The 20,737-nt window shown below is 48.3% G+C and overlaps 1 protein-coding gene across 1 annotated transcript in view; it reads left to right on the top strand.

Annotated features, from left to right (window-relative positions):
- Positions 1–19,581, top strand: part of RASSF2 (Ras association domain family member 2) — a 66,724-nt gene extending 47,143 nt beyond the window's left edge. Inside the window, exon 11 of the mRNA XM_079987689.1 lies at positions 18,858–19,581. Coding sequence (XP_079843815.1) covers positions 18,858–19,335 — 478 coding nt within the window. The 3' untranslated portion in view covers positions 19,336–19,581. The remainder of the gene's footprint in view (positions 1–18,857) is intronic.
- Positions 19,582–20,737: the final 1,156 nt, after the last annotated feature.

Raw genomic sequence — 20,737 nt, 5'->3', positions numbered from 1 at the left:
AAATTCCCTTTCATAAACCATTTTTTTTAAAGGATGGCTGTTAACCCTGTGTTGGCCTTGCTATATATAGCAATGGTGCAAAGTTCCATCAGCTTTAAAAATGCCTGGCTTATGCTCCCATCCACTCGTAAATAGACCCAAGAGCGAGTCGTGTGGGGCCTTGCTGCAGATGTTGGCCCTCCTACTTAAATCCTAAATGCATTTGTTCTCCTTCCCCTCCACCCCTTGCAACTGTAGACGTGCCATTTTCAAGAACCTCTCCCAGATATGGAGGCCAAATGCCCAGGAGGTTTTGCAGGAGAAGCTCTTGGGCTTTAAAGGAACATCGGACGTTTCCCACCTCCCTTTGATGTGGGTTTAAAATGGCTGGGAAATAATTCCTCTGCATAAGGCATTATGGCAAAAATCAGCTGTGGGGGGAGCAGTTTGAATCAAAGAAGGGGGAAGGGTGTTTAACCCTCTCCCTGCCAACTGCATTCTGCCTCTAGCTTTCATCCCTCAGCTGGTTTGCCCCCTGTTGGGTTCCAGGCATGTTCTTACACTTGCAGAAATGCTCCTGGAAACCCTCTGAAGGCAGGTCTTAGTTGAGGTGGGTCAGGAAAGGGTTAAGCGTCCTGTTTCCCCTCCCCCCTTACTAATGCATTCCAAAATGATCTCCTCCCTCCTTGAGCTGCTTTGCACTAACATAAGTGGCCAGCAGGTATTAACATGTATTTATGTGTAATATGTAGTCCTGCCCTTAGTGGCATCAGTGGAACTTTTTTGAGAAAAGAAATAATAATTCAGAAGGTTTCCTACTTAGCCCCTGCATACCACCCCCCAAAAAGGATTCTTTTCTAGTGTGTTGTTGCTTTTTGGGGCTGAAATCCTGAGCATATTTAACACTCCCTAAGGAAGCCCCACCAAAATTTCGTGGATATATCACCCTCTTTCTTGCTAGCTAACCCTTTAACAACTTTTCACTTCTAAATTGCACTAGATTGATTGTGGATATTTTTTTAAGCTCCAGCCTTTTCTATTATTCTTTTATTATTATCTATATGCCAAATATTACATGCACAGGAAAATAACAGCAATAATTTATATAAATAATAATAATAATAATTTTTTTTGGGGGGGGAGGGGGGGAAGGATTCTAACATGAACCAGCACATGAAAACAGCCTACTTATGATGCGCTTGGAAACAAGCTCTGAACAGCACAAACAGATTTGCAATGATGATTGTAGCCTGTGGGCTGGATCCACGTTTAACTGTACTTGGAGAGTCCCACTGAAATCGATGGTACAGTACTTCATTGGGTCAACTCTTAAGTAGGTCAAGTTATGAGGTCCAGCCCTGTACACCAGTGGTTCCCCCACTTTTTTGGGGGGGGGCACCTCTCCCTTGGTTCCATAAACTCAACCCCAATGACCCCTACCCTGTAGAAAGGATTGTCCAGAATAACAGTTTGCGCCACCTGCTAAAGAAGATAACTCAAAACGGTAAAAATTGCACATTTACCCATAACCCAGTTAAAAGTATTTAGTTTAATTGATTCATCAGAAGTGATGAACTTGATCCAGTGATACTCGCTCTTCAATGGGGTAAAAATAATAAAATAATTATTATCAGCCATTTACACCTCTAGACACCTCCTTGCCTCTTAGCATCTCCCCCCCCCCCACTAGTAACCCCACTGGGGGGTGGGGGGGTGGAACCAACCACTTTGGGAACGACTGCTGTATACTCTTTAGTCCAAATGTACATTTCATTCCATTCTTGTTCATGGTTTCAGTCTCTGGCGGAAACTAAAGGGTGGGTCACCTTTTTAAAAAGGGCAAGTCTGTTTTTGGGGAGGGTTATTTTAAGAACTCTTGGGATCTAAGCAAGTGGAGCTCAGGATTGCAAAAGCTGACTTGCATTGCTCTGGCTAAGGGTTCGGTCTCTCACAAACAGGGATGTGCATCTCTTGACGGTGGGCAACTGAAAGTGTGAACTGGCTTGTGTCGTGCGTGAGGTCATGCGAAATCTGCATAGAGTGCTGCCCATGCAAGAATTTGCAACTAACCAGTGGTGAAATGTGCATTCCTGAGCTAGGACCTAGTGCCTGAAGTAGACACACCTTCGCAGGTTTACGGAAGCTGTACCTGAGCAATGGGCCAGCGCAGAGTTGCCAACCATCTTGTGTTTTAAGGGCGATCCTGAAGGAATTGCACCACAAGGGGTTGGGCTAAATGACCCTCTAGGCAGTGGCGTAGCGTGGGGGGTGCAGGGGGTGCCATCTGCACCGGGTGCAACATTTGGGGGAGGGGCGCTCGCAGCTCTCTGCCCCTACCTGCCTCACTCACTCTCTCTCACAGTGCTGGCTGTGCGAATCCGATCCGAACTGCCGGGTCGCCGCCCACTGTGGAGGGGGAGGGTGCCAGGCGTGCGTTGCGGTGTGGAGTGGAGAGATAGCGAGGGAGGGACTATCTGGGGGAGGGACAGTGCAGCGGCCACCCAGCGCAGCGTTGAGCGCGGGAGAGAACCACATCCGACCAGCCCAGGCAGCGGCAAGAAGAAGCTGGCAGCGGCGGCAGGTTAGGGGTTAAGGGCGCAAATTACTTGCCTTGCCCCGGGTGCTGACAACCCACGCTACACTGCTGCCTCTAGGTCCCAAATCCATGTATATCCTGGCATAATAAACTTTGTCATGTAAACAAGGGCCACCCAGCAAAGTGCCCTTATTTTGGCACAGGGCTGGCTGATGGGCGACACACCTCCGATTGCAACTGGAGTTACCTGTGTGAGATTTAGCAATAATAGAAATGTACTCTTGATGGGAAGGACAGCGTAACGTAGTCTCTGAAAGCTGTGAACTGAGAGGGCCCGAGTTCAAGTCTTACCTCTGCTGTGAATTCATTAGGTGCTCATACACAAACCCCTTTCTCTGCCTCGATGCCCCTTTTGTAGAATGGGGGGGAGAGATAATGCAGGTCTATTTTTCAGAGCTGTTGTAAGGATTGCAGAGGTTATGTATGTGGTGCGCTTTGACATCTTAGAATGCAGATATAAATGCTAAGTTTTGGGCTAAAAAGTGGATGAACTGCTGTTTGTTTTACATGTCTTCTTTACAACTTCCTGAGAGTAGGAGCTGTTTGACAGTCGGACAAACCTCCTCAGCAGATGGTAGAGGTTTTTAAGCAGAGGGACGCAGGTGGCGCTGTGGGTTAAAGCCTCAGCGCCTAGGGCTTGCCGATCGAAAGGTCGGCGGTTCGAATCCCTGCGGCGGGGTGCGCTCCCGCTGCTCGGTCCCAGCGCCTGCCAACCTAGCAGTTCGAAAGCACCTCCGGGTGCAAGTAGATAAATAGGGACCGCTTACCAGCGGGAAGGTAAACGGCGTTTCCGTGTGCGGCTCTGGCTCGCCAGAGCAGCGATGTCACGCTGGCCACGTGACCCGGAAGTGTCTCCGGACAGCGCTGGCCCCTGGCCTCTTAAGTGAGATGGGCGCACAACCCCAGAGTCTGTCAAGACTGGCCCGTACGGGCAGGGGTACCTTTACCTTTACCTGGGTGGCCATCGGTCAGGGACTCTATGGCCAGTGGCGTAGCGTGGGGGGTGCAGGGGGGGCCCGGCCGCACCGGGCGTAACATCTGGGGGTTAGGGTTAGGGTGCGGAAATCCTCGGGTTAGGGGGTGCAAATTACTTGCCTTGCCCCGGGTGCTGACAACCCATGCTACGCCACTGTCTATGGCTTTGGTTCTACTTTGCAGGGGGTTGGACTAGATGACCCCTTTGAGTCCCTTCCAGCTCTGCAATTCTGAGATTCTATGTACTAATCAGGCCTGTGATCGGCCTATGTCTGGTTCTTTTCTGGGGTCTTACTGGGCAGATTTCTCTACTGTGTCCAATGATCTATGCCAGAGGATTTCAACCTTTTTGGGTCCACGGCTCCCTTGACCAACTGCACAGGGCCGTCTTACCCATAGGCGCTAAGGGGTGCAAGGCACCCAGGTGCTGGGCTCTCAGGGGCGCTCGGCCGAGAGTCCAGGGCCCAAGATTTGAGTACGGTAAAGAGCCTGCCCATCGGTTGGAGCGCTGCAGCAGGCTCTTCTGCTGCGGGCAGCTCTGCGCCGTGAGTTCGGGGGCGACCGAGCCAGCGAGACGCTGAGGCAGCTGGCTGGCTCCACCCTCCTGCGCACCTGGGACTGGGCAACTGGGGTCAGGGGCGCTGGGTGGATCTTTGACCCCGGTGCCACTTAAGACAGCCCTGCAACTGCATTCTTTCTGTGGCACCCCTGTGGGGCTCAGGAACCCAGTTGTGTCACCCCCTTGCCTGCCGAGCTGGCAGCATCTCACGCTTTTTCAAACACTTTCCCTTGTGGAGTGTTCCCTCAGTCTCCTCCCCTCTCCTTGGGAGTCCTTCAGGCAGCTGCTACCACCACCTATGGTCTCTGAGTTGCTCCCCCCACCCCAAATAGAGGTGCCTCCTGCCACTGGGGCCTGGGAAGCACCCCCTGGCCAGCCCCAGAGGCACTATTCGCCTGGAGAGCTTGTAGCCAGGGCTGCTGCAACAAACAGCTGTGCAAGCCTTTGGGAGGCAGAGATGCGAGAGGGCATCAGAGGAGGGAGGGAAGGGAAGGGGGACAGAGGCCAGTGTTGCCCATCATTCAAGGCACCCCAGGGTGGCAAGGCACACTGGTTGAAAACCACTGCTCTATGCAACCACACCCAGTCTCCTGAAGAAGGGAGGGTTTTGTCACAAGGCGCTGCTTACGACCATCCTCCCTCTGCTCCAAGGAGCCCATACGGCTGGCTCTGATCTTGGAGGTGGACAGGAGATGTGTTTTGATGCTTCCAGCCCTTGCCTTCCTAGGAGCCAGCAGGCCCTTGGGGATGAAAGTCCATGGTGCGGCTTCTATCCCAGAGCACAGAAATTTGTTCAGAGAATCTTCATAGCATTGGAAGGTTAACCTTGGAAGCCATTTAGTCGATGAGGGCCGCCCACTGCCACCATCCAAGACAGCCTTGACTCGTCAGAAAAGTCTTCCTAATGCATAGTTGAAATTATTGTAGGTTGAACCCATTGACTTGAGTACTGCTCTCTGGAGGAAATAAATTTTGCTCCATCATCTATGTGATAATCCCCCCAAATATTCGAAGATAGCTGTCGTGTCACCTTAATAATCTCTTACTCTGCCCAAAATGTATACCTGAAGGAGTGTCTCCACTCCCATTGTTCTGCCCGGACGCTGAGGTCCTGCACCGAGGGCCTTCTGGCAGTTCCCTCATTGAGAGAAGCAAAGCTACAGGGAACCAGGCAGAGGGCCTTCTCGGTAGTGGCACCCGCCCTGTGGAACGCTCTCCCATCAGATGTCAAAGAGATAAACAACTACCTGACATTTAGAAGACATCTGAAGGCAGCCCCGTTCAGGGAAGTTTTTAATGTGTGACATTTTAATGTATTTTTAATCTTTGTTGGAAGCCACCCAGCCAGATGGGCGGGGTACAAATATTAAATTATTATTATTATTATATAGTTCGGCTTTTACAAATGAAATGATTGGCTAGGAAGAAAAGTTCCTCTCCCCACTACCAGGCAAAAAAGAAAAGTTGTGCCAAAAAATTGCTCCTGGGGCCTAGTTCAGATCCAAAGTAGAACCCAGTGGCGGTGCTTTTCCTGGAATGTACCATTTCAGGCTGGAGGGGAGTTGCTTCTTTGAATGAGGAACACACATGGACCAATAGCACACTTGGCAGAATGAGTAGGTGGCCTTCTGGCATGCTACATGTGTTGTGAGTTTACCAAGTAGAGTATGATTCAGATTTGCAATGGCCACACACCCCCTTGAAACCGAAATGGTCCTGTCCAGAAACACTTTACCACTCCACACTTCAGAACGTGCAAGTTGGCTTTAAGCTGTTCTTAAAGCTTTCCCCCCTTAGATCAGTGTTTACATCAGGGCTGACTTAAGCTGTGGCCTTCCAGATGCAGGCTTGACTCCGACTCCCATCATCCCTGGCTGTTGGCCGTGCTGGCTGGAGCTGATGGGACCAGGAGTCCAACAGCTCTTGGAGGACTGCTGCAAGTTCTCCACTCTTAATCCACGGGGTTTCACCTGCTTCAGACAATATATTTGTTGCTTGGTAAGAATAAAGGGATGCGGGTGGCGCTGTGGGTAAAAGCCTCAGCGCCTAGGGCTTGCCGATCGAAAGGTTGGCGGTTCGAATCCCCGCGGCGGGGTGCGCTCCCGCTGCTCGGTCCCAGCGCCTGCCAACCTAGCAGTTCGAAAGCACCCCCGGGTGCAAGTAGATAAATAGGGACCACTTACTGGTGGGAAGGTAAACGGCGTTTCCGTGTGCTGCGCTGGCTCGCCAGATGCAGCTTTGTCACGCTGGCCACGTGACCCGGAAGTGTCTCCGGACAGCGCTGGCCCCCGGCCTCTTGAGTGAGATGGGCGCACAACCCCAGAGTCTGTCAAGACTGGCCCGTACGGGCAGGGGTACCTTTACCTTTACCTTTTTAAGAATAAATTGTATTCTCCATTCTGAACAGAACTGGTACCCGTTTGTTCTATCAGTGTTGTGTTCTACATTGCTGGAAAATCTGCTCCGCAGGGGACCTTTTCTGGAAAAGCTTCTGTTGGGAGGCTTCCATTGGGCGAAAAGGGAAGTATCCTGAGGCTTTCAGCTTGCAGGGCAGAAAGTTAATAAGCATCCAGGGATGTGTGAGTGTATGGATGCGTGTGCGTGGAATTTCCCCCACAACCCCTAGTGAGAAAGCAGCTGTTTTTGCTGAGCTGAGCTAGCAATATCTTGATCTGTCATTCACATGCAATATAATACATGGTATCCCAAGTCTTCCATCAGCAGCAGCGCTATCTTCAGAATTTATGTTTAGCTAGATTGGAAAAAAAACTTTCTTTTATCCATGGATCTCTCAAAGGCTTGTGCTGTGTGTGTGGGGGGGGGGGGAGGTTTGGACCATGGATTTCATAAAACCACCTTGTGAATACCGCTTTATGTAGTATGAAGCACATGCAACTAGATTATTTTGTTTTAATTAAAGCACTTTGTCAATAGAAATGCAACAGTGGTCCTCTGGTTTTATTCTATCGTTGTGGGAATAATTTGGGAAGAATGAAATGAGGGCACAATTCAGGGCACAGTTTGGATCTGAGACCCCCACGGCTCTGGAAGGTTTGGGGTTATGTGAGGAAGAAGTTGAATTAATTTAGTAGGCAGGATAGCGACCGACTCTGAAACTCTACATTGTTCTTCTCAATAAACTTTTCCTTGTTTAAGATATGCCTCTTTGGCCAGGCTTATGCAAGAAATGTTCAGCTGAGGTCACACTAGTGCTTTTAAGTTTTAAGATGCTTGCAAATAATATTGGTGGGATCAGTGCACTTCTAGACTGTCACTGTTAGGGGGAGGGATTCAACCTCACATTAGCAAATCACACACGCAAAATGTAGTATAAACACTGACAACTGGGAAACACTGGCCTGTTAGCGCTCCAATTGGAGAACAGCCTTTACCAAAGGTGTCATGGGCTTTGAAGACACTCAAACTCAGGACGCAAGGGAGAAACGTGCTAAGAGGAAGGCACGCTTGGCAAATCCACACCGTGATCAACTCCCGCCCGGAAACCAATGTCCCCACTGTGGAAGGACGTGTGGATCCAGAATTGGCCTCCACAGTCAATTACAGACTCATTGTTAAAACCGTGTTTATGGAAGACAGTCTTACTCGGCTACAAGTGATTGCCAAAGAAGAAGGAGGACTAGATGGCCCTTGTGGGTTGGGTCCCCTGCAACTCCTTTGATTCTATGAGATTCAGGTGGCCCAATTAATGCTGATTTGGAGTTCTTGTGTAACAACAAATCCACTTCCCCAAATGATCTGACTTTTTCCGATAAAGAAAAATGCACAGGAAAGTGTGGAGTAATGCCCTGTAGCCTTCCCACGAACAAATCAAGATACCGTATTTTTCGTTCTATAGGACGCACATTTGCCCCTCCAAAAATTAAGGGGAAATGTGTGTGCGTCCTATAGAGCGAATGCAGGCTGCGCCGCTAAGCCCAAAGCCAGAACAGGAAGACCGAGCACTGCGGAGGGCTCCTTCTCGCTGCTCTAGCTTGGGGACGGCTGCGCGCACAGCCTCTCCAGGGCAGCAGGGTGCCTTCACCCCGCTGTCCTGCAGAAGCTAGCAAGGCTGTTCCCAAGCCAGAACAGTGAGACGGAGGGCTCCGTCTCGCTGCCCTAGCTTGGGGACGGCTCCGCGCAAAGCCTCTGCAGGGCAGCGGGGCACTGTGCTCCAAAGGCTTCAGGGATCTTTGAGGCTGGCGGTGGGGGAAAGCAGCGCTTCCCCCCACCGCCAGCCCCACAAGCTCTGGTAAATGTACCTTGAACGCACCTTGTTTTAGAGGGGGAGAAAAAGAAAATTTTTTCCCCCTGTTCTCCCCCTCCTATGGTCCTGTGCGTCCTATGGTCCGGTGCGTCCAATGGAGCGAAAAATACGGTAAATCAATAAACAGGTTGTCTGGCTATGACCTGAGAAGCTGCCAACTGCAATGTCAAGTAAGGACACTGACATACAGCTGTTACCAGTTCCAGTTAAGAAACAGGAAACTACCTTGTCTCAAGTTAGCACATTGCCAGGAGTCTTTGCCCGATACTTTGTGTGCAAAGCTAGGGCTCTCCCATGGGCTCACAACCCCTTTCTCTGGGACATTTGGGATAACCAGGTAGCTACCTAGATCTATGTACCTGATGAATGGTCGCAGGCAAAAGTGGAGTCATGTCCTTGAAGGGGTGAGCTTCTGTCATGCCTGATGCCATCTTGAGTTTGTCCTGAATAAAGATGTTCACTCACCATCCTTTGTGCACATCTCACAGTAGCAGGTGACAGAGAGCCCTGAGGACCTTTGCGACCACTTTTTCCGTTGGGCCCACCCTCACTTAAATATAGTGCACCCACCTCACAGAACACCAATTCCACGAATTCCTACAAACTACCCCAGATTATCTTGTGGGGGACTTGTGTGAGGGAAGACTTAATACTTTGGAGTCCAGGGCAGGATTTGATCAAATAAACAGTAAAGATTTTATTAAACAAAGGAAGTTTATGACACAAAGTGGGTAAAACACAAGATACTTCAGATTATAATGTTACAGTGGTGCCCCGCAAGACGAACGCCTCGCAAGACGGAAAACCCGCTAGACGAAAGGGTTTTCCGTTTTGGAGGCGCTTCGCAAAACGAATTTCCCTATGGGCTTGCTTCGCAAGACGAAAATGTCTTGCGAGTTCCTGCGGGTTTTTTCCCTTTTCCCCCCCTTTTCCTAAGCCCTAAGCCGCTTATCAGCTGATCCGCTAAAAGCCGCTAAACCGCTAATAGCGCTAATCCGCTAAGCTGTCAATGGGCTTGCTTCGCAAGACGAAAAAACCGCTGTACGAAGAGCCTCACGGAAACGGATTAATTTCGTCTTGCCAGGCACCACTGTATTTCACTTCAGTTCCTTCTCAGTTGTTGCACAGCTGTTGCCGCTTAATACTTTGGTTCTTAAACAAGGTGGTATTTTCTGTCAGTTACACACCCCTTAGACAACCCTACTCCGGAGGTACTCCAAGTAATAGACCCAAGGGATCACCACACCCCTCTTAACTGGTTTGGGGGTCTTCTCTTTTCATAGAATCTCTCTCCTCCTGACCGGAATGAGACCTAAGTAGACTGTATCTTTCCAGCTTCTACTTTTCCTGTCTCCACCTCAGCCTCCCAGTTAATTCCTGGCCTATTACACTTACACTAAGCTCTGTCCTTCACACTAAGCTCAGAGACTCCTTTTTCTAGTTTTGATATATTCCTCAGAGTGGATGCTTCTACCCAGAACCAACTCTCTCTCCTCTATCTCCCAACCTATTCTCCCAACCTCTATCCCAACCTAAAGAACTGTCTCTCAAAATCAGGCTTCCTCAACCTGCAGCCCTCCAGATGTTTTTGGCCTACAACTCCCATGATCCCTAGCTAGCAGGGCCAGTGGTCAGGGATGATGGGAATTGTATTCTCAAAACATCTGGAGGGCCGAGGTTGAGGCAGCCTGCTCAAAATCCTCTCCTTTTCAACTCCCCCTCCTGGAACCCCAGCCAATCAGAATCTGCCGTTCATTAACCGTTTGCTAGCAGGGGAAAAGGGAAACATCTGGTGACCCAACCTGCCCAGCAAAAACAAACTTTTCTGTCACAACCCTCTTCTCCTGAAGAGATCCACTGGGTATGAACCAGCCCTGTATAACTCGAGATGACCCAGTTTGCAGGTTGCACTGACCTGTGGCAGCTTCGCAGGGCCTTGATAAGCCTCCTGGATGTGTTGTTTGGCCAGGATCCTGAACATTGTGTGTGTGGGTGGGTCACGAGTTGTGCAGGATGACTGTCTAAAGAGCCTAGCTTGCTCCACTGACCAGTCAGGTGGCGATGAGGCATCAAGCTTTTGTTCCATTCTGGGGAGCCCTGATGTGCTCTGACAACAACTCTGTTTCCAGCTCACAGAGGATTCACGCTGTCAGCAGCCTTCCACAGGCAGAGAGTCTTTGCCCCTGAGGGTCCTCATCCGCTGCTCGTGGTTGCTCCTAGGAGAAAGTAAGTGCAATGGACTTTCTTACCTGCTGGCTTAGATTTTGAGTTTTCTGCCTTACTTTGGGGGGGGGGTTAACACTTCAGCTGCAATCCAAACAATTCTGAGAGTTTGTGCTTATTGCAACCTACCACTTTTTTCCTCTCACTAAGTGCATCATTGGGGGCGGGGGGGGGGGGACACAACAGATTTCCATGAAGATCCCAGCTAGGAGGCAAAGGCACCATTCCTTCCTGTCCGGTGGAACAAATAGCCTCCCTTGCACTTGCTATTTTATTGTTGCACACCAACCCAAACTTGGAGTGCTGAGAGATTCCAAGGGTTCTAGGTTTGGTTTCATTGGAATGAAGATCAGCAGAGACTGTGGTGTCTTTAGGATATATAGTTGTATTTAAACATATATACAACCTGAGCATAAAATGGAGGGGTTCCCAGCATTAGCAGCCCGACAGATCTCACTTCAATAGGGACAAATGAAAGGTTCTGCACTTAGGCAGAGATAACCAGCTGCACAAATATAAGATGTAGGACATCCGACTTGCATGCAAAAACGATTTGGGGTCTTAATAGACCACAAGCTTAACATGAGTCAAAAGTGTGATGCAGCAGCAAAAAAAGCTGATACCATTTGAGGTGGCATCAACAGAAGTCAAGTGTCCACATTGAGGAAAGTTATACTCCTCCTCTATTCTTCCTTGGCCAGACCGCATCTGAAGTCCTGTGTCCTGTTCTGGGCACCTCAGAAGGATATTGGCAAGTTGCAATGTGTGCAGAGGAGGACAGCCAAGATGAACAAGGGTCTGGAAGGCAAGCCTTATGAGGAACACTCGAGGGAGTTGGGTATGTTTAACCTGGAGGAAAAAAAGCAGAGACATCACCTTGCCAACAAAGGTCCATATAGTTAAAGCTATGGTTTTCCCAGTAGTGATGTATGGAAGTGAGAGCTGGACCATAAAGAAGGCTGGTCGCCAAAGAATTGATGCTTTTGAATTATGGTGCTGCAGGAGACTCTTGAGAGTCCCATGGACTGCAAGAAGATCAAACCTCTCCATTCTTAAGGAAATCAGCCCTGAGTGCTCACTGGGAGGACAGATTGTGACGGGGAAATGAACTTGAATCTAATCTCACAAATAATTGCTCTGCTTCTGCTCCACATTTGCACTTAAGAAATGTGATGCACACACACACACACACACACACACACACACACATTGTTTCACATGCTTTATGGATTATTAATCCTCAAGCAGCGTAAAGTCAAAAGCTCATCGGGAATCACCGCTCTCATATTTCCCTTGTTGCAAGACATTTTTCTCACTGGAAACAAAACCCCAGCAGACAGCAGTACATTCTGCACAAATGACATGGCACAGGTGGTGAGTCAGGGGCCTGACTTATACAAGGGGGAAACCTTTATGCTGTAAGTTAGGGGGCTCCCACCACTAAGGGAAAGGGCCTCTGATTTCCCTAAGCTATCAAGGCCCTGCACAGCCAGGCTGCCTTTTAATGGAACATTACTGGCCCAAACTGCGCTCAAATAAATTTCAATAGGGACACTTTGGCGTGGATAACCAGATGCAGAAATTTTTTTTGGGGGGGGGGCAGCTGGCTTGACAGCAGGACATGAGTCAACAATGTGATGAAGCAGCAGAAAAAGCTATCGCAATTCTAGATCAAGAGAAGTAATAGAACTACTCCATTCTGCCTTGGTCAGACCTGGAGTAGAGTTTGTTTGTTTGTTTGTTTTTTCACTTTCAAAACACAGTACTTTTATTCTCCTGGAAAGGCAGCTGTATATTACAAAGCCTAAAGATGTGAAAACGCACACACAGCGAGTGATTACTTCAGAAAGCAGTTTTGTGGTCTTAAAAGTTACAGTCCTGATGTTTTAAATGTTAAAGCTTTTTCCACAACCACACGTTCCTTTGATGTTTGGGTCCAGTCGTGACCAACTCTAGGGTTGCGGCGCTCATCTCACTTTATTGGCTGAGGGAGCTGGCGTACAGCTTCCAGGTCATGTGGCCAGCATAGCATGACTAAGCCGCTTCTGGCGAACCAGAGCAGCGCACGGAAACACGATTTACCTTCCCGCCGGAGCGGTACCTATTTATCTACTTGCACTTTGACGTGCTTTCGAACTGCTAGGTTGGCAGGAGCAGGGACCGAGCAACAGGAGCTCACCCCGTCGTGGGGATTCGAACTGCTGACCTTCTGATCGTCAAGTCCTAGGCTCAGTGGTTTAACCCACAGCGCCACCCGCGTCCCATCTGAATGTTCTTATGTGAGGCCAATAAAGATTACTTGACTTGACTTGACTTTATTGCCCCCAAGCGGCCCCTCAGGTGAATCACTCCAACGTCTTCCCTTTTGGAGTTCTTGCAAAAGGGGTTTTTTTTTGGGGGGGGAGGGTTGGGGGCAACAGCAGAGAACTGCTGAGCCAGAAGCCTCAGGCAGTTGGCCTGTGGGTGACAGCAGCTGAAGGGTGTGTGTGTGTGTGTTTGGACTGGAGTATTGTTTTCTTTCCTGGGACTCAGGCTTTTGTGCAAACAAGTCATGTGGGCGGCAAGCCCTGGAGGGCCAATGGCTCAGCAATTTCACCCTCTTTATTGTGCTGCTGTTCCCAGAAGCTTCTGCCCTGTCATTAGGCCTGGCTTATTGTGTTGAGCGTAGGGACTTTTCAGTTTACAGGAATGGCCAGTAAGGGCTCATTCACACGTAACTTTTGCCCTGCGCTTTCTAGGCACAGGCCTGCGCTTTCCTGGTTTGTGTCTGAGCACTTTTTCCATTTTCTTTGCCCTGCCTACCGCATGGCCCAAGAAAACCTGCTTTTGATGCTGAATCAGGGTGGCGCTGTCGGTTAAACCACAGAGCCTAGGGCTTGCTGATCAGAAGGTCGGCGGTTCGAATCCCCGCGAGCGGTGAGCTCCAGTTGCTTAGTCCCTGCTCCTGCCACCCTAGTAGTTCGAAAGCACGTCAAAGTGCAAGTAGATAAATAGGTACCACTCTGGCGGGAAGGTAAATGGTGTTTCCGTGCGCTGCTCTGGTTCGCCAGAAGCAGCTTAGTCATGCTGGCCACATGATCCAGAAGCTGTATGCCGGCTCCCTTGACCAATAAAGCGAGATGAGCGCCGCAACCCCAGAGTCATCCACGACTGGCCCTAATGGTCAGGGGTCCCTTTACCTTTACAGAACAAACGGCAATCTGGGTTTTCCGTGAAAGAGGAGGCTTTTGCAGGGAAAGTGGCGAGGCAACATGACAGACGTTTATGAAATCATGCATGGCTTGGAGAAAGTGTTTAGAGAAAAGTTTTCCTCCCTCTCTCATAAAACTCGGCTTTGTGGGCATCCAGTGAAGCTGAGGGCTGGACAGTTAAAAGGGTTTCTCACGCAGTGCAGAGCTGAACTTTGGAGCTTTGGGTGTAAGTGGTGGGTGCCAACCTGGATGGCTTTAAAAGAGGATTGGGAAAATCCATGGAGGATTACTAAGCAATCATTGGCTCCTAGCCAGGATGGCTCTGTTGTGCCTCCACAGTTGGAGGCAGCGATGCCCCTGAACACCAGTTGCTGGAAACCACAGGAGGGGAGCAAGGGTTCTGGTTCTGGGATCCTGCTCATTGGCCACTGTGAAAACAGGATGCTAGACTAGATGGGGCTCCTTTGGCCTGATCCAGCAGGCTCTTCTGTTGTTCTGATGTTCTTAATAATAATAATAATAATAATAATAATAAGAATAAGAATAATAATAATTTATTTGTACCCCACCAATTATTTGTACCCAACCCACTCTGGGCGGCTTCCAACAAAGATTACAAATAAATTAAAATGTGACACATTAAAAACTTCCCTGAAGAGGGCTGCCTTCAGATGTCTTCTAAATGTCAGGTAGTTGTTTATCTCTTTGACATCTGGTGGGAGAGCGTTTCACAGGGCGGGTGCCACTACTGAGAAGGCCCTCTGCCTGGTTCCCTGTAGCTTGGCTTCTCGCAGCGAGGGAACCGCCAGAAGGCCCTTGGCGCTGGACCTCAGCGTCCGGGCAGAACGATGGGGGTGGAGATGCTCCTTCAGGTATACTGGACTGAGGCCGTTTAGGGCTTTAAAGAACAACTCCAACACCAACACTTTGAATTGTGCTCGGAAATGTACTGGGAGCCAATCTAGGTCTTTCAAGACCAGTGTTATGTGGTCTCGGCGGCCACATAAACCAGCCTTCTGCCTGGAAACCAGTAAAGCAAATGCCTTTTGTGCCTGAGACGCATTCCATGCCAGACTTTGCCAGGATGCCACCTTTAAGCTGAGGCATCCCAGAATGGCTGCAACTCTCTCAGGAGCAGGCAGGGTTAGAATCCAGGACTCTTCTGTGGGGAAAGCTGCACGGAAAGGCCAGGAATTGTTGCTTTAGCCTGCTGTGCTCTGCTACAGCTACAGAGCCGACCAAGGCCTTCCCTTGGCTCCCTCTAGCTTAGGCGCAGGCAAACTTGGCCCTCCAAATGTTTGGGACTACAATTCCCATCATCCATAGCTAACAGGACCAGTGGGTTTGCCTATGCCTGCTTTAGCTAACTTAACTCTTTCAGCTAAAGCCTCAGTCCAGGTCTGCCTTCCCACACCTGGCGCTTTGGCTCACATCCCCCATCAGCCCCAGCCAACACAGCCACCTGCCTGCCTACTAGGGTTGCCAGCTGACCAGTGCAGTGCAGCTGCAATGCAGCAATATGGGAAGTGGATCCTCAGCTCCCGTCTTCCCATGGAGCACAGAGGTGTAGCAAGGGCTGGACTTCAGGCCCAACTTCCTTCAGGGCCTGCAGAGGACCCAGAGAGCTGTGATTCCTGCCTTGCTGCTGGACTGTGAAATAAAAAATTAAGGTCTTATATATATATATAATAAATGTTCATAAATGTACCAAGCAAACACATACATAAATACATAAACCACATGTCTGAAGCAGCACAGGAAAACAGCCATGAAGCCATTTTGGCTCCCAAACTGACCAAATGTTTTCTCTGCAAAGGCAAAGGAAAATGGAAAAGCCTCCCCATTGTTTTTTCCTTCACAAATCCTGTCTTAAGGGTATGTCTGTCTGTGTTTGAATAGGGTGTGAGCCTGACCTGGCTCAGGAACTAAGTATTTATCATTACAAAAGACTGGCCAGGCTCCCCGGGGTATCCAATCAAGTAAGCATTCACAGGTAACCTGCCAGACAGGAGGTAAACTGTTACGGCTAAAATGGCCGCTGTTTCTTTAATGCTTAAAAAAGCTGGGTCAGCATGAGTCAGCGGCCTGCACCGGGTTGTATATATAGAGTGAGAAATGTTAAGTTTGGTGTTGGATTGCTTGGTTGGTTAGTGAAAGCTGGTAGTGTTGATGTTGGTCTGTCGCTTTTGCAGAAAGACTTTTAAGAATAAAAAGCAGAAAGTACTCCACAAGGATACTTTTCTCGTGGACTCTTTTATGCCGAATAGACAGGCTAAGGTGACAAAGGGAGCTCAGAACCCTTCCCTTTTTTTACAAACACTGACATAAACAATGCACTCAGATTTCTGGTAAACAACACACTCAGATTTCTGTTGTAGACCATCCTTTTCTGTGATATAGGTATGATGTGTCTGGGGGGTGGTCTTGAGCTACACCCCTTCTGTGATGTATGTATGATGTTTCTAGGGATGGCCGTGGACTCCAGGGTGGGGAATTTTAAATGCCTATATAAGGGCGGGCACACCTGGGTTCTGGGTCCTTCTCCTCCTCCTCCGGCGTCTGAAGGGGGCACCCTGATGCAACAGTTCAATAAAGATCAGGCTTACAAGCTGCTTTGCTTCTCTTTTTTTTTTTAAATAAAAATTTTATTAATTTCCAAGTTTTTTAACATAAACAAAAACAACATAAAAACAAACATAAAAAATCATATTTTCTTAACCTTATTTCCATAACCCTCTTTTCCCGGACTTCCCCATACCTTTCCCTTTTTGCATCCTTAATTATAAGCCATTATTCAGCAACCCTTCTTAACCAATTAAGTATAAATTCATTCTCTTTTTCAATTCCACCCTAAAATTAAACACAATTTCCCGCTGCAATTCTACATCTTCTTTTCCCTCAGCATTTTAGCACTCCTCAATTTTATAATAGTTCTTAAGATACATCTTAAATTTCTTCCAGTCTTCTTCCACAGTCTCTTTCTCTTGGTCACGGATTCTGCCGGTCATTTCTGCCAATCCCATAAAGTCAATCACTTTCGCCTGCCATTCCTCCAGCATGGGTAGCTCTTGTGTCTTCCAATACTTTGCTAGAAGAATCCTTGCTGCCGTAGTAGCATACAAAAAGAAATTCTTATCCTTCTTCGACACCAGCTGGCCAACCATACCCAAGAGAAATGCCTCTGGTTTTTTGTTAAAGGTGCACTTAAGCACTTTCTTAATTTCATTATAAATCATTTCCCAGAAGGCCTTAATCTTTGGGCAGGTCCACCAAAGGTGGAAAAAGGTACCTTCAGTCTCTTTACATTTCCAACATTTGTTATTGGGCAAATGATAAATCTTCGCAAGCTTGACTGGGGTCATGTACCACCTGTAAATCATTTTCATAATGTTTTCTCGTAAGGCATTGCATGCCGTGAATTTAATACCTGTGGTCCATAACTGCTCCCAGTCAGCAAACATAATGTCATGACCTATGTCCTGTGCCCATTTAACCATAGCAGACTTCACTGTCTCCTCTAATGTATTCCACTTCAACAGCAAGTTGTACATTCTTGATAAATTCTTAGTATTGGGTTCTAACAGTTCTGTTTCTAGTTTCGATTTCTCCACCTGGAAACCAATTTTCCTGTCTTGTTTGTAGGCCTCCATTATTTGAAAATAATGGAGCCAATCTCGTACCTTGGACTTTATTTTCTCATAACTTTGTAATTTAAGTTCACCACCTTCTTGTTCTAGAATTTCAGAATATTTCGGCCAATTAGTTCTCATATTAAGTTTCTTTACCTCCTTGGCCTCCATAGGTGAGAGCCACCTGGGAGTTTTATTTTCCAATAAATCTTTGTACCGTATCCAAACATTATATAGCGCTTTCCTGACAATGTGATTTTTAAAACCCTTGTACACTTTAACCTTGTCATACCAGATATATGCATGCCAATCAAAGTTATTATCAAATCCTTCCAAATCTAGAATATCTGCGTTCTCAAGAAGTAGCCAATCTTTTAACCAGCAGAAAGCTGCCGATTCATAGTACAGTCTTAAGTCCGGCAGGGCAAACCCCCCTCTTTCTTTAGAATCGGTAAGTATCTTAAACTTAATTCTGGGCTTTTTGCCCTGCCAGACAAATTTAGATATATCTTTCTGCCACTTCTTGAAACAGTCCAGTTTATCCACAATTTGTAGTGTCTGAAACAAAAATAACATTCTAGGCAATACATTCATTTTGATTACTGCAATTCGACCTAACAAGGAAAGCTTCAGGTTTGACCATATTTCTAAATCTTTCTTTATCTCAGTCCAGCACTTATCATAGTTATCCTTAAATAAGTTTACATTCTTAGATGTCATGTTAATCCCCAGGTATTTTACACTCTTTGCCACCACTAACCCAGTTTCCTCTTGGAATCTCTCTCTTTCAACATTTGTTAAGTTTTTTTCCAGTACCTTGGTTTTTTGTTTGTTCAACTTAAATCCTGCGACCTGGCCGAATACTTGAATTAGTTCTAAAGCTCTTTTGGTACTAGTGTCTGGCTCTTGCAAGGTCAATACTAAGTCATCTGCAAAGGCCTTCAATTTGTAGTGTCTGGCTCCGACCTGAATCCCTTTTACCAGCTGGTCTCCCCTAATCATGTTTAACAAAACCTCCAGGACCGATATAAAAAGTAATGGGGATATTGGGCACCCCTGACGTGTCCCTTTTTCTATAGGTAATTCATCCATGACCACATTATTTACAATTAACTTTGCCTTTTGCTCAGAATAAATTGCACTTATACCATTTTCAAACCTTTGGCCTACCCCCATCCCATGGAGATTCTTTTTCATAAATTTCCAGGATATATTGTCAAAGGCTTTCTCCGTGTCCACAAAAATTAAAGCTGCTTTGCTTCTCAATATTCTCTGGTTGTGCCTCTGTTATTTTCTCCGACCGATGGAGAACCTACAAAGGGCTCTTGTGTCCCCCATAAAGGAATAAGGGCAGATTTTCGTTTATTACAACTGAATGAACCTTGGAAGTTGCTTCCGACTCTACAATTCTAGGATCTTTCACCTTCTCTTTCTGTTTCAGGTACAACACCATGAGGAAGAGCTGGGCTGCCTGCTACTGGGTCCTGGTGCTCCTGGTTGCTCTTGTCAGCGAGCCTGCCTTTTGCCGCAGGGGAGGAGGAAGAGGAGGCGGCGGTGGCAGCAAAAGCGGAGGGTCATCGCGTGGCGGGTTCCACTCTCTGCCAAAGAGCAGCAGCAGCAGTAGCGGGCAAAGCTCCAGCAGCAGCCGTGGCGCGAAGGTGGCAGGGGCCGCAGCAGTGGGGGCAGCCGTGGGATACGGCCTGAGCTCCCTCGGGAGGTCTCGCTTCTCCCGTGGAGGGCAAGGCTCTTCCTCGGCCGGCAAGCAGATGTCGCAGCCCGGATTCCAGAACCCCAACTGGTCTGACCCAATGATGGAAGGCGAGCTCTACAGTCAAGCGGCCAAGGACCCCCGGGCAGGGACCCTCCTGACCTTCTCCCCCGTGGTGTGGGGGGTCACCTGCCTCCTGCTCCAGGGCTGAGGAAGAGCCCTATCGTCCCCAGAAAGGAGCAGGCCCTGGAGGGCATTGTGTGCTGTGCTGTGATGGATGGCGTTTGTGGGAGCTTGTAGTGAGAAAGAGGCTGGTGTGAGGTTCAGTGGCGGCAAAGGTCAGGGCCAGCCTGCCCATGAAGAGTTTGAAGAGTTTGGATTTGATATCCCGCTTTATCACTACCCTAGGGAGTCTCAAAGCGGCTAACAATCTCCTTTTCCCTTCCTCCCCCATAACAAACACTCTGTGAGGTGAGTGGGGCTGAGAGACTTCAGAGAAGTGTGACTGGCCCAAGGTCACCCAGCAGCTGCAGGTGGAGGAGCAGGGAATCATAGAATCATAGAATCATAGAATCCTAGAGTTGGAAGAGACCACAAGGGCCATCGAGTCCAACCCCCTACCAAGCAGGAAACACCATCAGAGCACTCCTGACATATGGTTGTCAAGCCTCTGCTTAAAGACCTCCAAAGAAGGAGACTCCACCACACTCCTTAGCAGCAAATTCCACTGTCGAACAGCTCTTACTGTCAGGAAGTTCTTCCTAATGTTTAGGTGGAATCTTCTTTCTTGTAGTTTGGAACCATTGCTCCGTGTCCGCTTCTCTGGAGCAGCAGAAAACAACCTTTCTCCCTCCTCTATGTGACATCCTTTTATATATTTGAATCAAACCCAGTTCACCAGATTACGAGTCCACGGCTCTGAACCACTACACCACACTGGCTCTCTTGAAGTGGGCTGAGGCAGCGACACCCCAAGAGGAAGAGGCAGTGCCCATGCTGGTGTCCCACTGCCAGTGGAGAAGGGGTGGCGGCTTCCAACTGTTAACGGAGAAATCCGAGGGCTCCCTTGGACAAAAAACAAAGGACACCAGCCAGGAATACCAGAGCAAAACAGCAGCCAGAAGGCTTGGTCTTTATTGAAGACTGTCGTGACAGGACTCCCACCTGCCACAAGGTGGAACAAGATGGAAGCCCCAAACAAAAGAGCCCCCAAACTTTTATTAGCTGCTAATCCCCATGTTACACCCCCCCCAAACTACATCACTAATACATCATGGTTACATCATGAAAGGGGAGGTCTGGTGGCAGTAATCTGAGCATCCTGGACCCTGCCCCATGGTTCCCCTTGCTCTCCACCAAACACCCATCAAGTGTAACAAAAAGGTTATTTCCATTTCCCTGTTTCCCAGCCACGTTAATCACACCCTTTTGTCTTCATCTGGGTTTGTTATTTCTGGAATGGCTACCTGTCTGGCACTCAGGTATCAGGATGCCAGGAATTATCACTCAGGCAGAGGGGCTGCTGAGTAGCTGAGCTCACATGTCTATATGAATTTCTGAAGTTTTCCCAGTGAGCCAGTATATAGATACAGTTATCAGTGAATTCTTACATT

Source organism: Podarcis cretensis, assembly GCF_951804945.1.
Source record: "Podarcis cretensis genome assembly, chromosome: 8".
NCBI classification, from domain to species: Eukaryota; Metazoa; Chordata; class Lepidosauria; order Squamata; family Lacertidae; genus Podarcis; species Podarcis cretensis.
This window is presented reverse-complemented; position numbering and strand designations above follow the sequence as displayed.